Genomic DNA, 21,565 nt, shown 5'->3' with positions numbered 1-21,565 from the left:
TATCACGAGTGATGCTGCAATGACTAGCCCTGCACCTCTTTGTGCGTGTGTGGAAGCAGTCACCTCAGTCAGCTCCCTGGAAGCAGAAATGCCAGGCCAAAGGGACACAAGTTTTACTATCCTATGGATCTGGCCATATCTGTGTACACCCCATCCGCTGGGCATGACCACCTGGGAGAAACTGATGTGTCTGTCTGTCTCAGCGCAGCAGCAGCAGCTCTACCTGGGTGTGGCCTCGCTGGGGCACCTTCTCTGTGGTCTAAGCTACCTACACCTACAGAGACCCCCCCACCCCAGCACATCTAGACATACCTGGAAGACCACCAACTCCTACTTCATGGTGGCCCTTAGACCATTTCAAAAACCCACTGCAATAGCAGTAATGAAATACAAAGGGAACAAACCTGTAACAGTGACAGGAATAAGAGTCAGGAGGCAGCAGAGAATGAGACTGTAGTTCATTTCCCAAAATCAGGAAGTGGAAGGCAGTACATGAATGGAGGAGACAACGCTGAAGGAAGCTACAGCCCAGAGCATAGCTGTGACCGGCTGCGTGCCAGCCTCGGGCTCGGCCAGCCTCGGCATGGCAACCCAGGACGGGTCTGGGCTCCCAATGAGCAGGTCACCAGAACAGAAAGGGCAGTGCAGCCAGCTCACTGGACTATCAGACTGGTTCTTCTACATACAAATGAGCAAACGTTCAGCAAACATTCAAGGAAAATCAACAGCCTGAAAAAGAATGACCAAAATAAACAACCAAAACCAGAACCCAGAGGAAATGAGGTCACATAAGGGTCAAAAGATAATTTTTAAAACAATTCTAATTAGTGTGTCAGAGAAGTAAACCCAATTTGGCCTCCGCAAAATAAGAGCAAGACACTATGAAACTATAATGATCAGAGAACCAGAGGGAAGAAAATTAAAAATATAATAGACCAATTAGAACCTTTACTATAAGGTCTGGAAGACAAAGTTAAAACAATTGATTCGACTATACAAAGAGAAGACACAGATGGAAAATGTGAGAACAAAAGCAGCACACAGGAAGTCTAACAACTAATCAGGTTTCCAGGGAGAGAAAATGAAGGAAACAGAGAGAAGGTCATTATCAAAGAAATAGCGGAAAACATGGACAGAGTGGAGGAATGACATGACTTGAGATCAAGAGTCCAAAAGTCCCAAGCACAATGAAAACAACAAAAACCTAGACACCTTACAAAATTTCAGTACACCAAAGATTATGTGAATATACTAAAAGCTTCTAGAAAAGGAAACTAACAAAATAATAAAAAAAGAACAAAAACCAAATTAGCTATAAAGAAAGAAACGAGAACCAAAGGGGCATCAGATATCTTATTAGCAACATGAATGCTTGAAATCAACACATCAATGTCTTTAATGTTTTAAAGAAAAATAAAATCGAAATTTTGTATTTAGTCAAATCATCAATTAAAAGTGAGGGCAAAATAAAGGACTTCAAGTTTACCCTCATGTATTCTTTCTGAAGAAGTATTACAAATGCACTGCAGCTAAATGAAAGAGTAATACAAGAAAGAAAAAGGCGCTGAACTCCCTGGGATGGCTCCCGGGAAAGCTACGAGGAAAGACTCAGGTGGAGAGACGCCTAAGGAATCAGCTGTCCAGACTGGAGCAGCAGCAGACAGCGTTCTGGAAACGTTTCCAGGAGGGAAGCAGGTATAATGTAATGAATTACCCTACTGAAGTGGCTGAATACATAATTTCAAAAGCACAGTAAAGGCACAGTATCCATCTAACCACATTTTTTTAAAAAAGCAACTAGAAACTTTGTGGAAAAGTAAAAGCAGACAAAATAACGATTCAAGCATGAAAAACAATTCTGAAAAAAGTAGCATGATTTGAAGGAACCATGGGAATGTAAGGAGAGGAACCATTTGCCCCAGACATCAGAGGGTTACACTCTGCAGGAGGGTGCAGCACACGTTGGCATGGCCACAGTAACGTGAGCACTGTTTATTGTCGTCAAGCCAGAGTTACTGACAGACACAGCCTACGGGGCTTCCCTACAGTCATGCAACAGAACATTCGCTGTGTGAAACACAGGCAAGCGAGGAGAAAGGTAAGCTGGGGGGGTGGCAAAGGACGAAAGTGTTGGTGGGAAGGAAAGAGTCTCACCTGGCAGTGATAAAACCTAAAGTAGATTTCAGTATATTTACAACTCCAAGGGCAATTTTAAAAAATCCTACAAAGAATATAAACATTAAAAATTGGAAGGAGCAGAAGGAGGGGGAGAAAAGTGCAGGCACACCTCTGACAACCCGGCAGGTTCGGTTCCAGACCATCGCGATAAAGGGAGTAGCACAATAAAGCAAGTCCACAACAATGTTCTGGTTTCCCAGTGTATATGAAAGTTATGTTTACACTATACTCTATTAAGTGTGCAACAGCGACCTGGCCTGTGGTGGTGCAATGAATAAAGCGTCGACCTGGAATGCTGAGGTTGCCGGTTCCAAACCCTGGGCTTGCCCAAAAAAGACACATATGACAAGCAATCAATGAACAACAAAAGTGAAACAACTATGGGTTGATATGTCTCATTCTCCCCACCTCTCTCGCTCTCCTCTCTCTGTAAAATCAATAAATTATTTTTTTAAAAAAAGTGTGCAATTGCATTGTCTTATAAAAGAATGTACATACTATAATTTAAAAATATCAGTACTTTATTGCTAAAAAATGCTAACCATTATCTGAGCCTTCAGTGAGTTGTAATCTTTTTGCTGGTGGAAGGTCTTGCCTTCAATTTGTAAAAAATACAGTTACCAGCAAAGCACAATAAAGCAAAGCACAATGAAACCAAGTATAAAAGAACTGAACCTTTCAACTTCCACCTTGGGTCTTGATAATGCCAAAATACGATAAATTAAGAGCTGTGTAAGTACATTATTCAATTCTGTGTCTGAAGGAACCACCGGAAACACTAGCCTGAGATTTTTCTTAATGCAAGCAGACTAGGGGAGGCAGAGTGGTCCCAGAGCCTGTCCTGCCCACACCGGCCTCCAGTGCTGCTCGGTTCTTTGACCATGTCATATCTGGCTTTGTAAATGCTCTAGCCCAGAGACTCTTATGCAGTAGGTCCAGATTCTGTGTTCGAGAAAGCTCCTTAGCAATTCTGATGAACAGTCCTAGCACCCCTCGTCTCATAGGACACAGAGTCCCTGAGGCAGGCTGGACAGCTACTTGATTTATCACTTCTCATTCAGAGAAATGGAGTGTCGGAGCAAGTCCATGATGTGGCCTGCTGTCCACGCATGGCCATGCCTGCGGAGTTTCTCATGTTTGATGACGATGGTGCTCTTCAACACTCACTTGAGTGGTGACCTGTTTGGCAAAACTTTCCCTGTTGGTCACTGTTCAGAAAAATCTTGTCCTTTGGCTCTGCTGCCAGGGGAAGGCTGCCGAGGACACCCACAGGGATGGGGTGAGAGGCCTGTGCCAGTCTGTGCTGGAGTGAGGCCCACAGAGCCTGGTACCGGCCTTCGCATCCAGTGGTTGGAGGACCTCCCACCATGCCCTGCGCTGCCTTGCCAGGGCTGGCAGCGCCCTGGAGTGCACGCCAGCTCAGCACAGCGCTGGCCCGGAAAGAAGTGGCGCAGGCCCACCACTCCTGTGCCCCAGAGAAAAGAGGGTGTGCAGAAACAAAGTTCTCTAATGCCCAATGCGAGAGGAAGGAGGCCTGAATCAAACACTTTTATTTTCAACAACGACTAGAAACCAAACTTGAGAATGAGGGCAGAGTCCTACAGTTTCCTGGGGAAAACAGTCTCAGTTCTTCTAAGGACCTGCCAATTTTTCTTAACTTTTAATTGGAAGGTATATTGTACATACAAATCATATGTGTACACACACATACATATTTATATACACACTTAATATATGCATATAAATATAAATATATGTACCATTTAAAGACCTAAAATAAAATTTAAAAGTATACACACATGGAACACACAGTCTAAGAAACAGAACATTCCCAGGACTTCTGAAGTCCTTTCTTCCCTGCCTACATCAGAGACGACCATGTTGCTGAAGAGGGTGTTATTCTTGTCTTTTTTTTGTCTTCCCAGTTTTCTTATGTATGTGTGCACCCTGGGCAGCACACTGCTTAGTTCTGCTTGCTTGTCACCTTGATCTGGAATCACACTGTGTACACTGTGTCTTGTTTTTTTCTTGTAGTTCATTCATTTTCACCGCAATAGAGAAGCAGCCCAGTGTAGTAAAACATCTCGATTTATTTATCTATTCTATTGTCAGCTGATATCCTGATATTCACGTTGTTTCTAGTTTTTTCCTATCATAAACAAAACTGCCAGGGAAAGTCTTATGGGAATGGTTAGTCTCTTAAAAAATGCTCCTCCCAAACAAGTTCTGATGCCAAACTCAGAGGTCCAGGCTTCGGCTCTGCAGAGAGCACAGAGGAATCCCTGCCAGCTGCTGAAGTACAGGGAGTTCTCCACAGCCAAAAGATGTGATTCCCAGGGTTCCTCCACGCCCAGCGCTAGCCTCACTCACACAAATGCCTTCTCCTCCTCTGAACCTGAGATTCCACACTCCTGCTCTACATCAAGAAAACAATTGGCCTTTTTAGATGCAGTCTGAATTTCTGAGTCACACCCCTCTCCCTAGTATCTCCCCATTCTTCCCAGGAAAGAGGGAACAGAGATCTCAATGAAAGGGCTCTATTGATAGAGTTGAAGCAGCAGGAGGAGGCGATCCAGGCCCTGCCCTGCCTGCTGGCCAGAAGCAGCACTAAGATACCAGCCATCTGGCCCACCCAGTCCTCACATTCACCATATGGCCACAGAGGGGAGAGGAAACATGCCCATGGTCAGTGCCTGGCATTCTGTCATGTGTTACATATATTGTTCCACTTAAGGCTCATATAATTTCAAAGCGGTAAACAACAATAGAGAATGACTAACACTTATCAAATACACACCATGTGCCAGCCGCTGGGCTAAGTGCTTCATATACCTTCTCTCAGTGACACCACCACTCATGACAGTGGTGATGAAATTAACTCAGAAGGTTAAGACCAGCATTAAAAAAAAAAACTAGCGAGTATCCTCCAAAGGTAGGATTGTTTTGCAAACCTTTTGTTTCCCTTATATTTATGTGTATTTATTCTCAGCTACTAGGTCACAATGTAAAATGTACAGTGTCCGTAAAGTCATGGTGCACTTTTGACCGGTCACAGGAAATAAAAGGAAAACCCTCCCAGTTTCTGTAGGATGATGTGGCACATGTGCGCATGCGCAGATGATGATGTAACACCGTGTACACAGCAGAGCAGCCCCACAGCCATGCCAGTCAAGATGTGGATGATACAGAGGAAAGTTCAGTGTGTTCTGTGGCTCGCTAAATTCGAATCCGTGACCAAAGTGCAACGTGAATATCGGCGCATTTATAATGAAGTGCCACCACATAGGAATAACATTACTCGGTGGGATAAGTCGTTGAAGGAAACCGGCAGTTTGGTGGAGAAACCCCGTTCTGGTAGGCCACCAATCAGTGACGAGTCTGTAGAGGCTATACGGGATAGCTACCTAAGGAGCCCTAAAAATCTGTGTGTGAGCCCACATCAAACTGCACTGAATAGGTATGAAACTGGGAGAGTTTTCCTTTTATTCAGTGCAGATTTCACATTTCTATCATCTTTTGTTGCTTTCCTGTGACCAGTCAAAAGTGCACTATGACTTTACGGACACACTGTATTTCTTACTGTGGGCAAAGGCTAAAAAACTGTTATCTTTCTTAATTATGTCATAACCATCCTGAGATAACATTGATTTGCTAACTGAATTTAACAGCTATGTACCCAAATTCATCTGTGCTACCCATCATGGCCCTCAACTGCCCCTCCAAGCACCCAACACAATGGCCTCCTTCACATTTCTCTTTCCTCCCCTAGAACACATGCTGTTCCCTCAGCCCAGAACCTTCTCCTCGCCTCCTGTCACCAGCTCTTTGACAGCTGGTTCCTGCCCATCCTCTGGTCTCAGCTGGGGTGTCATTGCCATAGAGGGTCCCCTGAACATCCAGCCCACGTAGTCCCTCTCCTGCTCAGGGCCACTGAGACGCTCATTTCCTGGTTGTCTGTCTGCCTCCCGCCAGAGCTCCAAAACACTTATGCCCTCTGAGGTACCCCAACACACACAGACCTAGCACAGTACCCGCATGTGGCAGGCACCTCAGCTTTGGTAAATGAACAGAAACTGTCCAGCTCCTCAGTTAGTAAACCGCAAAGCCAGGACTCCAGCCCCACTGTCTGACCTGAGGCTTGCTCTTAACTCCTGCACACACTCAAAATCAAACAACACACTGCCTTAGGTTACACCACTAGTAAGTGCTAGCGCTGGGAGAAACTCAAGCAGGTCTCCCTGCCGACTATGCTTTTTTATGTCAATGGAGTGGGGAGTAGCTTTCGATGGTCAGTGGAGATTAGGGGGGGGATGAGGAGACCGCAGAACTTTCAGGCTACAATAAGAAATTTTCCAATGATCAGAGCAATATCAGAAGAAATAAAGAGAGCAAGCAGCTCAGAAATGGGGGGCAGGAAGAGCGCCCCTAGGGGAGTATTCTGGAATGGTCTGGAGAGACAGCTGGAGAAAGCAGAAAAATTCAAGGGGCAACTGTGCAGGGGATTCAGAGGGCTGAGGCTCTAGGAACCACACTTTAAAGTCCTTCCTGGCATGTTAAGAGTTGGTGACTCTGAGAATGATGTTGGAGGGGCGGGACTGAAAGGCTCCCTGATTCAGAGATCAAAGGAGCCGCTGCAGGAATACTTTGGCAATGCTGCCACCTCGTGGCTGTGCAGTGCTTAGCCCACAGGAAAAAGCAGATGGCCAGCCTGCGCCTTTATTCTTCCATTTATTGAGCATCTAACATGGGTCTGCCATGCTCCAACTTTCAACAACTTCTGTTCCTCACATCCAGGTGATGACAAAACTCTGTTGAGTTTACTTCCTTCTTTTCATAGTAATGAGACTGTGAGGACACAGATGGTGTGTCATTCATATCTGAAACTCCAGTACCCAGCAGAGCCCCGCCTGTCGGAATAACAACGGCAGCTACTATTTAGTATGTGCTAAGTACTTTTACATACATTAGCCCATCTGAGTGTCACATTTTACCTATGCAGTACTCATGAGATATCCAAATGAAGATGTCCAGTAGGCATTTATTACCATGTGAGCCTAGAGTTCTTGGAAAGGTCAGAGATAGAGAAATAAACATAAGTACCACCCGCATACAGATAGTGTTCAAAGACCAGTGCCCTCCAAGTTCAATGTGCATGACTTGCCTGGGGTTTTTGCTAAAGTGCAGATTCTGATTCTGAGGTCAGGGGTGGGAATCCTGAGAGTCTTCATGTCTAATGTGTTCCCAGGCTGGTCCACAGACTACATTTTATTTTTTTTTTTGTATTTTTCTGAAGCTGGAAATGGGGAGAGACAGTCAGACAGACTCCCGCATGCGCCCGACCGGGATCCACCCGGCACGCCCACCAGGGGCGATGCTCTGCCCACCAGGGGGCGATTCTCTGCCCCTCCGGGGTGGCGCTTTGCCGCGACCAGAGCCACTCTAGCGCCTGGGGCAGAGGCCAAGGAGCCATCCCCAGCACCCGGGCCATCTTTGCTCCAATGGAGCCTTGGCTGCGGGAGGGGAAGAGAGAGACAGAGAGGAAGGAGGGGGTGGGGGGTGGAGAAGCAAATGGGCGCTTCTCCTATGTGCCCTGGCCGGGAATCGAACCCGGGTCCACAGACTACATTTTGAGTGGGAAAAATCTGAATTAAGGGCTGACAGAATGGCCAGAATGTCAAATCTGGCCCAGCTGTCCCAATATTCCAAGGTTGTAAGTTTGATTCCCAGTCAGAATATATACAAGAATCAACCAATGAATGCATAAATAATGGAACAGCAAATCAATATTTTTCTCTCATATTAAAAGGAATGAAAGGAAGGAAAGGAAAGGAAAATACATGAGAGAGACCATTTGTGGTTCATTGTTCTCTGGTCCTTTCCAGTTTGTCAAACCCTGACCTAGATCACCCAGGGGCAGGGTTGCAACTAAACAAGAGAGATGTGAGGAACAGAGCTCTGAAGCAATCTGTTATGACTTCCAAATTCCCACACCTCATCCGGGTAGGGAAAATGAAAGCATAGCACTCTATATGTATGTTAATGCTTATGACAAGAAGACAGCTCTGGAAAAGATGAGCTAAGGGTTGAGGCATCCAGGTGGGCGTGGACTGGGGGTGGGGGGCAGAGAAACCCTGGGGCTCTGAATGGGCAATAAGGCCTGTGGTGATCTGGTAACTGATGGCTTCCTCAATACTTATCCTAGTGAAAAAACAACAAACAGAAAGACAGGAAGGGGCCATCATCCCTGTGTGTAGTACCACAGAAGTACCAGAAAAATAAAATAAGAAAAGGCTGTGGTCCTGGCCAGTTTGCTCAATGGATAGAGCATTGGCCCCATGTGTAGACATCCCAGGATTGATCCCTGGTCAGGGCAAACAAGAAAAGTAACCATCTGCTTCTCTTCCTCTCCCTCTCCCCCTTCTCTTTCTCTTCTCCTCCTGAAGCCAGTGGCTCAGTTTATTAGAACATCAGCCCCAGTCATGGGGGAGGGGGTGCCAGGTGAATCCTGGTCAAGGTGCATGTGGGAGTCTGTCTCTATATTCCCTTCTCTCACTTAAAAAAAAAAAAAGTCTGAATTCTACAGAGTTGCTCCATAGAGAACCTTAATTTTTGGCTCAGGGTGAGGAGGGTGGAGAGATGGATGCAAGGAGGCGAGGGAAAGGGCTGGCAGCAGAATGAAAGCCCCAGAGCCGACCGTCTGGGGTTGCCCCCAGTGTGTTTGCCTGTAGTGCCATCTGTCATGCTTGTGCCACTCCGTGTGGCAGAATACATTTCCTAAATGTCACTGCCTGAGAAAGTAAATACAGCTGTCCATTTCTGTCAACTTGAACCAATCAATCTGGCTCTCTTTCAATGGAGGACCAGGCTGTTTTGCTGGCAGTTGTGAAAGCTTTGCTTGTCTCACACCATGTATTCACACATACTTCCAAAGGACAACAATAGCACCCTTTCTTGGGGGTGCAAAAAAGACTAAATCTATCAGAACGGCTGCGGCAGGATATCCGTAAAGCCAAACTCTTCTTGAATGTCATAAGGTAAAGACAAAAGGATATGTGCTAAAAAGGAGATCCAAGAATTTCCTGGTTGGAAGGAACCTTCAAGGTCAACCAGCCTCCTTCACACTTCCAACAAAGCTGCCTACTGGATCTAACCATCTAAGGAAAAAAGCTTAGCCCGGGCCGGGTCTCAGTTGGTTAGGGCATCATCCCAATACACTAAGGTTGCAGGTTCAATCCCCAGTCAGGGCCCATAGGAATAAACCAACGAACGCATAAATAAATAGAGCAACAAATCGATATTTCTTTCTCACTCTCTCCCTTCCTCTCTCTTTCTCTCAAAATTAATAAAGGAAAAAAGCTCTCATCACGCCTGGATTTTGGCATGAAATATTCTTCTTCCTCTTTTTAATGAATTAGAAAATACTTGCAATCCAAAGCAAACCTCTGTCTTTTAACCCTTGAGTTCCTGTCTTTCTCAAATCCATCCCCTTAATCACACCCAGTCTCCCCTACTAGGAAGTGAGTTCCTTTAGAGAAGTAACTGATCTTTCCAGCACCCAGCACGCTGCTCATTTCACAGCAGTGTGATGAGCAAGTCCTCATCTACTGCAAGATTTCAGCATTTCTGCTGCTTATTGGCTGTGTGATCTTGGCCAAGTTACTTGACCTTTCAAAACCTCAGTTCTCTCACCTGTAAAGTTCTATCACAAAGCTATTTTGAGACTAAAATACAGTAACAGATGTAGAACACGCAGAATGGTGGCTAGCACAATAGTAAGGATGTAGTAAGTCTTGACAATCATTATTATTCAGTTAGTAGATGAACCTGTTCTCTTCCACGAATCACACACCCTCCTCAAAACATACTATACCAGAGCAGGGTTTCTCAACCTCGGCACTACTGACATTTCTTATTGTGGGGGCCTATCTGTGTGTTATAGGACATTTAGCAACATCCCTGACCTCTAGCCTCTAGGTGCCAGGAGCAACCCCACCTCCCCAATTCTGACAACCCAACATTGTCCTCTCAGATTGCCAAATGTCTCCTGGGAGGCAAAATCCACTCTTCTTTCCATTGAGAACTACTGTACTAGAATATGCAAATCAGGTATAAAGAGCAGCCACCCCTCCCTAATTTCCCACCATCCCACCCTCCCCACATGCAGCCACCTCAATCACCACTTGCTCACCACTCAGTTGCCTGGGAGGAAACATGTGATAGGTGCTGTAAATGTCATTGGAGAACTGCAACTGGAGCTCAGGGCTGCCCATCAGGAGCTGGGCCACCTGTTCCACCTGAAATGGTGTCTTCTCCAGGATCACAACGGCATCCTCTCCATCCCCTGAAGCCTCATTCACCTGTAAACAGAGACCCAGGTAAGGCCTGGAGAACAGAAGCAGAAACTCCCGAGGTCTCAGAATCCCCAACATTTGGAATTTCCTTCCCTGTTGTTTACCTCTGGGCAGTCTAGCCAGTGGCACTACTGTTTCTCCCGAGAAATCATTAACCTAAATCCCTGTGGCAGTGCTTACATCTTTCTTCTTTTTTTTTTTTTTTTTTTTTGCTTTTTTCTTTTTTGCATTTTTCCGAAGCTGGAAACAGGGAGGCAGTCAGAATCCTGCATGCGCCCAACCAGGATCCACCCGTCATGCCCACCAGGGGGCGATGCTCCGCCCATCTGGGGCATCGCTCTGTTGCAACCAGAGTCATTCCAGTGCCTAAGGCAGAGGCCACAGAGCCATCCTCAGCGCCCAGGCCATCTTTGCTCCAATGGAGCCTCCGCTGTGGGAGGGGAAGAGAGAGACAGAGAGGAAGGAGAGGGGGAGGGGTGGAGAAGCAGATGGGAGCTTCTCCTGTGTGCCCTGACCAGGAATCGAACCCGGGACTCCTGCATGCCAGGCCGACGCTCTACCACTGAGCCAACCGACCAGGGCCACATCTTTCTTCTTAAAAGACGTAAAGCTTCTCAGTGGTCTTCAATTTTAAGCTCTTAAGAGCTCTGTTAAATTCTCCCCATTTTAGCCTGACCAGGCGTTGGCACAGTGGATAGAGCATCTGATTGGGATGCCAAAGACCCCGGTTCAAGACCCCGAGGTCGCCAGCTTGAGCGCGGATTCAGCTGGTTTGAGCAAAGCTCACCAGCTTGGACCCAAGGTCGCTGGCTCGTGCAAGGGGTTACTCGGTCTGCTGAAGGCCCGTGGTCAAGGCACATATGAGAAAGCAATCAATGAACAACTAAGGTGTCGCAATGCGCAACGAAAAACTAATGATTGATGCTTCTCATCTGTCCCTGTCTAACCCTCTCTGTCTCTATTAAAAAAAAAAATTCTCCCCATTTTACAGATGAATACATGAAAGTAGACTCTATAGAGCAGGGGTCCCCAAACTATGGCCCGTGGGCCGCATGCGGCCCCCTGAGGCCATTTATCCAGCCCCCACCGCACTTCCAGAAGGGGCACCTCTTTCATTGGTGGTCAGTGAGAGGAGTAAAGTTCCCATTGAAATACTGGTCAGTTTGTTGATTTAAATTTACTTGTTCTTTATTTTAAATATTGTATTTGTTCTCGTTTTTTTTTTTTTTTTTTTTACTTTAAAATAAGATATGTGCAGTGTGCATAGGGATTTGTTCATAGTTTTTTTTATAGTCCGGCCCTCCAACGGTCTGAGGGACAGTGAACTGGCCCCCTGTGTAAAAAGTTTGGGGATCCCTGCTATAGAGAGTAAGTGATTTGCGCAAGGTCACATGGGCTGTCGACACTGAAAAAGAAACTAGAATCTGGGTATCCCAACTAACTCCTAGCTCCAATGTTCTCATGGCCAAACTCTTAAGCAGGTGCTGCAGAGTGAAGACACATGGGGCTGAGGGAACCAGAAAGAACCTTGTGAAAAACTAAAGACGCAGAGAGAAGCATGGAAATCTAGGACCAGGTCCCCCTGATCCTCCTAAAATGGGAGCTCTGCTAGGAATACTGGGGAACCCTAATACCAGCCCTTGGCTAGGCCTCCTCACTACTTATGGGATGGTCTCCAGTCTCTCCCCTGCTAGAGCTGAGCACGTGAGACTAGAGCTAGCTGTGTCTGTCTACCCTAAAATATTGTGCACTCCTGAAGATCAGGGCAAGTTACTCTGACTTCCACACCCCCAGCACCTAGCTCAGCGCTGGCCTGTTAGTGCACGGGGAGTGGAATTCCATTACCGTCAAGAAGGGATATCTCCTAGTCTCTTGTACCCAGGGGCACGGAGGAGCAAGCCGCTCCAGCAACATTTACTGCATTCCTAGCACCTTACAGGCTGAATGAATAAATGATGAATGCCTTGGAGAATTTAACACGTGATTTTTAACCTGCAATACACCCTACCAGTGTTAGTGGTTATGTTTAGCAAAGGAGGACTCCAAGTCAGCCCTACGTGTGTTCATTGCTCTCAACTCCAGGGGCGACCAGCCTACTGCAACCCCAACCTCAAAGCATTCCAGAACTGCGCCCGACCCCCCAGTACCGCCACCGGCACTTCCGGTTGCCCGGGCGGTGAGCTCGCACGCCGGCACCGGCCCGCTGCCTGCGGTACCTTGCCGTGTAGGAAGAGGATCTTGTCTCGCGCGGACTCCCTCAGCACTTTCTCCACTCTAAAGCCGGCGAAAGGAAAATGGGCTGCGGCACAGGTGCCATTCCCAACGCCGGCTGCCTTGGCCTCCTCGCCCTCTGTGCTGGAGCCTTCCGCCCCCGCGGCAGCCACTTCGCGCTTCCTCTTGCTCGGCGGTGGTGCCACGTCCGCCATGTTTCCCGCGGGAGTGTGCGCTTGCGCAGAGCCGGACCGCCCGCCCCCGGGGCGCCGCGAGCCGCTACTACAACTCCCGGCGGGCCTCGCGCAACCGTGCGACCTGTGCCCGCGAGCGTTCCTCACCGTAGTCACTGCCGGGGTCTTGGAGCTGGCCGCGCCGCACGTAGGCGGGCGCCCAGGGAAAGGGAGCGGCGACCGCGAGCCCCTAAACGGGCATGCTACGGTGCTGCTGTGGGAAGGACACCGGCCGCCCTCTGAAGGCTTTGACGTCAGTGCGAGTACCGGCACTTCAACTACAATTAGGCCAACGCTGATTCGTTAACCGTGTTAGGACTCCTTCTGAAACTAATCTGTTGAGCCGATCTTATTTCTTGGTCCATTTTTTATAGGGAGCAAGCACTTAAACCATTTCTGGTTTTCACCCATTTTACAGCATTTCTATCGCGTTCAATTCTTTGTAAATTTAGTACCTCTTGCTGGAGAGTCAGGCGACTAAACAGGCCAGAGCTAAACTTGCATGGCCACAGCCCCTGCCTCCTCTGCACCTGCTGTGCCCACGAGTCTACTCTGGGATCCTGAGATGTGATTTGTAGCATGAATTTGATTAACCTATCAGAGTTTCTCCTCTTTTGGGGGTGGGGGACATATAAGAACTTCACTCATAATTTGTCTTTGTAAGTTTCTTTTGTGCCCATTATTTCTGGCTAGTTCCTTCTTCCTTGGTGTTAATTGACAGCTCTAAATCTTGTCAAGATTTGATACAGCAAGTTTTAGTCAAAAAATATATTATTTTTAATAATGTCAGTTTTATTTTTTCAGATGAAATAATAATAGAGTGAACTATTTTCAGTAAGTAAATCGTAAAGTGTACTATATGTCAGTAACAGTTTTCTTCTAGGGTGGTTATTTATACCAAAAATGCAATATTGAGGCCTGACCTGTGGTGGCACAGTGGATAAAGCGTCGACCTGGAAATGCTGAGGTTGCTGGTTCGAAACCCTGGGCTTGCCTGGTCAAGGCACATATGGGAGTTGATGCTTCCAGCTCCTCCCCCCTTCTCTCTCTCTGTCTCTCCTCTCTCTCTGTCTCTCCCTCTCCTGTCTAAAATGAATAAATAAAAAATAAAAAATTTTTTTAAAAAATGTGATATGGAGTTGGAGAAAAGCCTTTGTTTTGTGAAGCAAAGAGCGTTATTAGGGGACTTGAAAGCCCTGCGGCCATACGAAATGACCGCTGTTCTAGATATTATAAATTGTAATTAAAATGATTTGTGCAAAGGTGTCTGCTAATTCAAACTGAATTACCCAGGGCAGGCGGCGAGGATGCCCCTTTGCTTAGTGCCCCACGGGGTTTCCCCCTTCTACTTGCTTAATTGCTTAAAGTAGAGTGCAATGAAGGAAACCACTGGCGGTACATTTCTTAAGAGCCACCGCTAGCTCAATAAATAAAGGTGATTTAAATAATAAAATGTTAATTCACATGTCAAAGATCTCTTTGTACACAACATTTCTTGTGTAGATCTTTCCATCATTTTTAAGCTCGCCTTGCAGAGGACCATCAATTATTTTTAATTTTACGTGCAAATGGGTTAATGTCTTGAAATAATTCCCCCATTTCATTAAGTAAGGTCTCAGGAACTCTTTTATTCCATTCTAAACGTGCCGAACTGGCTTCTGAGGGATCAAGTATATATAATTGAGCAAACTTTCTTTTCCCGTCAGAAGGATGCAAAGTTCCAGTTTGATGGTAAACTTGACCATGAAGTCGAAAGCAATAAAGTCCTGGTCCAGGCAAGTCAATTGGTTTGTTTCCCATGGACACAAAAGCAAACGAACTATTAATGGATCGAATGCTATCCATGTACTGTTTGCTATTTGGATGCTGATTAGTCAATAATTTATTCAAGAGTGGTGGATAATTCTCAGTTAGTGGAACTACAATGTTTCCGTACTCGCAACATTGAGAAAATCCTTTCTTGCCACGGTCAAATCGATTAGTTTCTAACTTGAAGTTTAAGGACTGACAGTGTTCACATTTAATATTCATGTCACCAGAGGAATGCTCAAAAATTAAAGTTTCTCCGTTTGAAACTGTTTTAATCCTTTTTGCGTTTCGGTCACCATTACTCTCGTTTTTTTGCATTTCTCTCCTGCCTTTGTTCAAGGGACTCATTTTATCGAGACAGGCTTTTTTGTCTTGCATCTGAGGCAAGCCTTGTTTCTCTATGCTCATCAGTCTCATTTTGCCGAGAAAGACGCATTTGCTCTGCGACTGAAGCAAGCCTTGTCTTTCTCTGCTCAGTGGTTTCTTTTTGTCGAGAAAGCTGTTTTTGTGCAGCTTTAGCTCCTTTTCTCTCCTCTTCAGTGCTGTATTTTCTAGGAGGCATTTTTTTTTTTTTGTATTTTTTTGTATTTTTTTTCTGAAGCTGGAAACGGGGAGAGACAGTCAGACAGACTCCCGCATGCACCCGACTGGGATCCACTCGGCACGCCCACCAGGGGCGATGCTCTGCCCCTCCAGGGCGTCGCTCTGCCGCGACCAGAGCCACTCTAGCGCCTGGGGTAGAGGCCAAGGAGCCATCCTGCGGCAGCGCCCGGGCCATCTTTGCTCCAATGGAGCCTTGACTGCAGGAGGGGAAGAGAGAGACAGAGAGGAAGGAGGGGGTGGGGGTGGAGAAGCAAATGGGTGCTTACTCCTATGTGCCCTGGCCGGGAATCGAACCCAGGTCCCCCGCACGCCAGGCCGACGCTCTACCGCTGAGCCAACCGGCCAGGGCTCTAGGAGGCATTCTTAAAAGAAATTACATTAAGACGTAGTTTTTATGTAAAACAGATGATTGCCAATGCAAACAAATGTTCACCTTCCCCCTGACCCGCTCAATTTGCGTTCAGCCATGGCAACTTCACCCCATTGGCTAGTACAGTTACGCAAGCAACCAATAAGCTATCGGCGACAGACACTTAAGCCGCATATAATAAAGAAGCTTAGGATCTGAAGTAATTCTCTTCAACCAGGAACATCTGCTGTTTGTTCACAAGTTTCCTGGTTCTATCCCTCACCTTCTAGGAATATACAGTAGGAACTTGTACAGTAGGAGCTTATACACTGTGTGCAACACTAGAACAAAACGTCCTGGGGGTAAATGGCAATAGCAAAACCTGCTCAAAACAACAATGCCCTTGGGGGGGCGGTTGCTGAACACACAATATGGTGCACGAAAATGTGCTGAAGAGCTGGGCACCTGAAACCTGTATAATTATGTTAAGCAGTGTCACCCAATCAACTAAATTAAAAAAAATAAAACAGCCTTACAAGGCCCTGATCTTATGAAAATTTCTAGGTGTATATGCTCTTTCTTTCCCTTGGCCTTCCCTCCTTTTCCTTTCTGTTCTTTTATTCTGTCCCCTCCATCCATCCATTTTTTAAAATTTTCTTTGTTGCACCGATGTAGGGGAAACAGCTGTGGTTCGGCTTGCTTATTTGTTCTCCAACTGCAAGCACTTTGCATGATCAGTGCGTGAGCACGTGGCAGAAAGCCACATGTGTATAACCTATATAAGGTTGCAGGTACTTTCCCGTTGGTGGTGGGTGTTCCTGATAGCTTGCCCACTGCCGCCAGGGACAGTTTTCCAGATCAATAGTATAGGAAAATGGCTGAGAGATTAAACTGTAGCCTTGAGACAAGTCTTCAGTGTGGATTTCTGAACGCCAAGTCTAATTTGACCCAGGCTTTGCTAATTTGCTTGATGAGCAAAGAGACCAATAAATACAATGAGGCCGCAGAGATCTGGGCTCTCAGTCCTAGAGGCTGCAAGTCCCCTGTACCCATCTTTTTCTGTATTTTGTGTCTTGTGTATGTTTTTTCTTAAGTCCTACAGCGCCTTCCTTTCGTGCACACCTGCGGCTGAGCTGGGCTCGGCAGATGGCCTGCTGCCACAAAAAGTGGTTTTACCCTACCTGTTCACTCACCTGCCTCTGCAAGAATCCAATAAACAGGGATGGCCCAACACCCTTTGGCTCTGCAGTTCTCCTGTGTGTACCTGAATCCAGTGTGAACATGCCTGGCCTCTATCATCGGCAATACACTTGGCATAGTCAGCAAAATTCAGTTCAGACCAGTATGGAGCTGCCAACACCCTTGAAGAGTGGAATAGAGGAGTGGCTGTTCTTGAGCATGTGGTTCCCTGTGGCTACCCTATTGGGAGCTATGGGCTGGGTGTTTTTTACAGCCCTGCAAGCAGAAACTGAAAGCTCTGTGCAAGAGGCTGCCCAAGTTTGAGAGCTCCAGTGTGAGCTGGAGACCAAGTGCCGGCAGTGGCAGGAGCTGGAACAGTTGATGAAGAAGGAGCTACGAGTTCAAGAGCTCCAGTGTGAGCTGGAGACCAAGTGCCGGCAGTGGCAGGAGCTGGAACAGTTGATGAAGAAGGAGCTACGAGTTCAAGAGCTCCAGTGTGAGCTGGAGGCCGAGTGCTGGCAGTGGCAGGCACTGAAGGAAGAGCTGCATCCAGGCTGGCACAGTGGCTCTGAGTCAGCGGTATTAGTTGTTTCTGACTCCTCTGAGGAAAAGGAGGAGGTTCGGGCTGAAACGGCCTTTGGCAGACTCAGAGCCTGGCCAGTGGTCACCTAGAAGGTGAAAACCCAGCAGCAGAAAGTGCCCCAGGGGCAGGCACAACCTCACCACAAGTAGTGGAACACTCTGTGGTACAGCCCTACTCCCAGAGAGAGTTGATCTTAGGGGGAAAATCCAGGCAGAAACCGAGTCTCCGGCAGCTTGGTTGTTGTAGTTCTGGGACCTAGGGTGGATGGTATTGTGCTCTCTGGAGAAAAGATGGAGAAATTAGCCGCTACTACAACTCACTCCTTAAGGCAGTGTCCTCAGAACTGTCATGACAACCCAGAAAATCATACCCTATTAGAATGGGTGATGGCTGCCATTCGTATGGTCTGGCAGGATGCTAGAGACTTGCCAGGGGCAGTGAGTTGGTGGCAGTTGTATACTGAGCTGCAGCAACAGGTCCTCTAGGAACTAGGTATGAGGAATGCTGCTTTCAACTGCAGTCCTGGGAGTCAGATGAAGAAGTATATTATGGCAGGGATGAGGGGGACCTTATTTTCCAGAGCACCCCATCAGCCCTTTTTGGGTCACTGGTGACTATCTTGGGTCCCTATGTGGGGTAGCCCATCAATGCCGATACACAGGCTGTGGAAGATTTTGGGGAGTTAAAAGCAGTGCAGCACTGTAAAGGTGTGTGGGCTACCCCCTGACTAATGAGAAATGGACCTATAAAAGTTACCTGGACACAGTTGTGGGTAGATTTGACTATGGCTGGGACAGATAAAGAGAAATTAGATGGCAGGTCTAATAGAGTCCTGTTAGAGCTCTGGTGGCAGCTTAAGCCAGAACAGAGGTTCCAGCCACTGAAAAAGCTGTGGAAGTGGGCAGCCTGGGCAGCTGCCAAGAAAATGGCTGGCATTCGTGCAGTATGGTGGCAAGATTACATGTTGGAGGCAGCTGAGGGAGAGGAGGATCCCCAAGACCCATTGTTCCAGTTTAAGGAGGGGGAAGGCTAAGGGATCCATCTAAAAGGGATGGGTGGGAACCAGAGGCCCCAAGTGGAATGGCAGTCTGCTGGTCCCCTTCTAATGTGCAGCAGTTGTTGGCCTTAATAGGTACAGGTGCTTTTGCAGAGAACTGTCAAGGAGGCACAGGCCTTGAATGTGTTTGACCCTGCCAGGCCCTGTGATTTCTGAGGGGTTTGGATGGGGCTTGTGGCAATGGACAGAGCGCTATGGAAAGGCTGCAGTCTGTTACCCAAGAGATGTATAGCAAGTTGCCTGTAATGATCCTTTACCTTGGGTGATTTGCACAGACAGCTGGGCTGTCTATCGTGGACTGATCATTAAGTGGTATAAGGGACTCCTGAAGCAGGGACTCCGACAAGAGTGGGGCACCAACCCCTTTGCTGGATGGACATGCCACTTGTGGACAGTATGAGAAACCCTGATGGGGGGGTGCTGGCACCTGTGGAGGCCCTCTTGCACCGAACAGCTGCTCCTACCCAGTTGCAGGTATATACCAAGGACAATTTACGCAAGCCAGGCTTTGGGCAGTAGGGCAACATTCTCCTGCCTGCCCCCACAGCCCTCGAAAGGCCAGCAGCTTCAACAGACATGGTCCTGGACTGTGCAGATCACCCACCTGTGATGGGTGGCCTTGTTGGCACTGTGAGGTAGAGGACTAGAGGTGGGCCTCCAGTTAACTCCCTGGGAAACCAGCACCTGGCTGCCTAATGTATAAGTGTATTATCCCTTGAGTGCTCAGGGTGACATCAGTGTGAAGAGCATCTTTGTAATTATTGTCATTTTTGGTATAGCTTGTGCCTTAGTAGTCTATTGCTGTAGTCTCTACTGCTTATGTAATGTACCTCACTTCTCACCCAGGGACCATCGCAGGAGATACCTGTCATGTAGATTGTGAGGTGAGCAACCCTAAAGGTGTCGAGTGTAGGAAAAACAGCTGTGGTTAAGCTTGCTCGCTTGTTTTCCGGCTACAAGCATTTTACATGATTAGTGCATAGCCACACTAATCAGGTGGCAGAAAGCCATGTGTGTGCAGCCGCCTATATAAGGCTTCTACGGGTACTTTCCCTCAGTGGCAGGTGTTCCTGATCACTTGTCTACCACTGCAAGGGACGGCCTGCTGCTGTGAGAAGCAGTTTTACCTGCCTATTCGCTTACCTGCCTCTGCGAGAATCCAATTAACGGGAATGGCCCACCGGTTTTTGGCTCCACAGTCCTATGGTCTGCCTGAATCCCGTGTAAACGTGCCTGGCCTTGACCACTGGCGTTACAACTGGGAAAAAGAATTTGAGCAAGTAGCTATGTTTTAACAAAAAGAGAACTGGGAGCCATGAAGTCTGGCCCCCAACACTGACTAGCTGTGCAACTTTGGGGAATTCACTTACCTTCTCTAGGCCTCCATTTCTATTTGCCAGACACTGTCCATCCTGAACAAGACAGGAGACCTCTACTTCCATAGAATTCACATTCAAATAGAGAGGAGGTAAACAAGTACAATTCTAGGTAATGATTTATATGTTATTTATAGATTAAACAGGGCAATGCCATAGACCCTGGGCATTGGGAGGACTTTAGATAAGGTGGTCATGGGTGGCCTCTCAGGAGGTGACACTGAACTAACACTTGAGTAGTAAGTATACATCCAGGCAAATGGATTTCAGGCAGAGTAGATATCAGATGCTTAAGACCCTAGAGTAGTAATGAGCTTGACATATTTTAGTAACAGGAATGGTCCTTATGGCTAGGAAGTAGTGAGCAAGGAGAGATATAAAATGGAACTGTAGAGAAATTTACTCATCAGTGGCAAATTCATCAACACAGTTATAATTCTGATTAAAATACTCATAAGATCAAAAGTCTAGTCTTAAGCCTTGGCTCAAGGGAAGGATGAGCTCAGAGGAAGCCTCAGCCACTAGAGGACCTGTTAGAACACCAGGTAACAGTGAACGGGACGTCCCGTTTACGGCAGCAGTATGGATCGTAGCTTGGCTTCACAGGCCTTTGATGATGCTGTTTTTAGACCAGCTTATTTGGAAACATCAGAACGCTCTGCACTGTCCATCCAATAGCCACAAATATCTATTTATATTTACATTAACTAGACTTAGATAAAATGAAAACTCAGCTCCGCAGGCATATAGCCACATTGCAAGTTCTGGACAGCTACATATGGTTAGTGGCTACCATACTGAACAGCACAAATGTGGATCATTTTCTGTTGTAACAAACAGTTCAACTGGACAGTGCTGTATTGGAAGGTTATACTGGAAAGTCCTAGTCTATCTACAAGCATCAACCCTTCAGTCTTCTTGAGGAATCTCAAAGCTTCTCCCAAATCTTTATTCTTTAAAGAAGGACTAGACACTTCCATTTCAGGTATTAGACTAGATATCCTAAAAACATTTCAGCTAAAAACACCTGGCTATTCTGGATGCAAAATTAAAAACATCCTCTTGGTTACATTGCAGCTCTCTCAAAAAAATAAAATGGGCCCTGGCCAGTTGGCTCAGCGGTAGAGTGTCGGCCTAGCGTGCAGAGGACCCGGGTTCGATTCCCGGCCAGGGCACACAGGAGAAGCGCCCATTTGCTTCTCCACCCCTCCGCCGCGCTTTCCTCTCTGTCTCTCTCTTCCCCTCCCGCAGCTGAGGCTCCATTGGAGCAAAGATGGCCCGGGCGCTGGGGATGGCTCTGTGGCCTCTGCCTCAGGCGCTAGAGTGGCTCTGGTCGCAACATGGCGACGCCCAGGATGGGCAGAGCATCGCCCCCTGGTGGGCAGAGCGTCGCCCCTGGTGGGCGTGCTGGGTGGATCCCGGTCGGGCGCATGCGGGAGTCTGACTGTCTCTCCCTGTTTCCAGCTTCAGAAAAATGAAAAATAAATAAGTAAATAAATAAATAAATAAATAAATAAATAAATAAATAAATAAAATGTTCTGAACTGAAATGTGTGGGAGCATGAATTTATAATGGGAAGTGGATACAGAAATTGAAGTTCTAAGAGTGATCGCTGGTGCCTGACCTGTGGTAGCA

At 47.0% G+C, this 21,565-nt stretch overlaps 1 protein-coding gene across 1 annotated transcript in view; it reads right to left on the bottom strand.

The window, feature by feature from the left end:
- Positions 1 to 13,056, bottom strand: part of DCPS (decapping enzyme, scavenger) — a 55,459-nt gene extending 42,403 nt beyond the window's left edge. Inside the window, exons 1-2 of the mRNA XM_066365194.1 lie at positions 12,746 to 13,056; positions 10,367 to 10,535 (exon numbers count right to left, since the gene is read on the bottom strand). Of these exons, the coding sequence (XP_066221291.1) occupies positions 10,367 to 10,535; positions 12,746 to 12,955 (379 nt within the window). The 5' untranslated portion in view covers positions 12,956 to 13,056. The remainder of the gene's footprint in view (positions 1 to 10,366; positions 10,536 to 12,745) is intronic.
- Positions 13,057 to 21,565: the final 8,509 nt, after the last annotated feature.

This window comes from Saccopteryx leptura, chromosome 2, assembly GCF_036850995.1.
Source record: "Saccopteryx leptura isolate mSacLep1 chromosome 2, mSacLep1_pri_phased_curated, whole genome shotgun sequence".
In the NCBI taxonomy this organism is placed as follows: Eukaryota; Metazoa; Chordata; class Mammalia; order Chiroptera; family Emballonuridae; genus Saccopteryx; species Saccopteryx leptura.
Note: the sequence above shows the minus strand (reverse complement) of the source record. Positions and strands in the feature narration are given on the sequence as shown.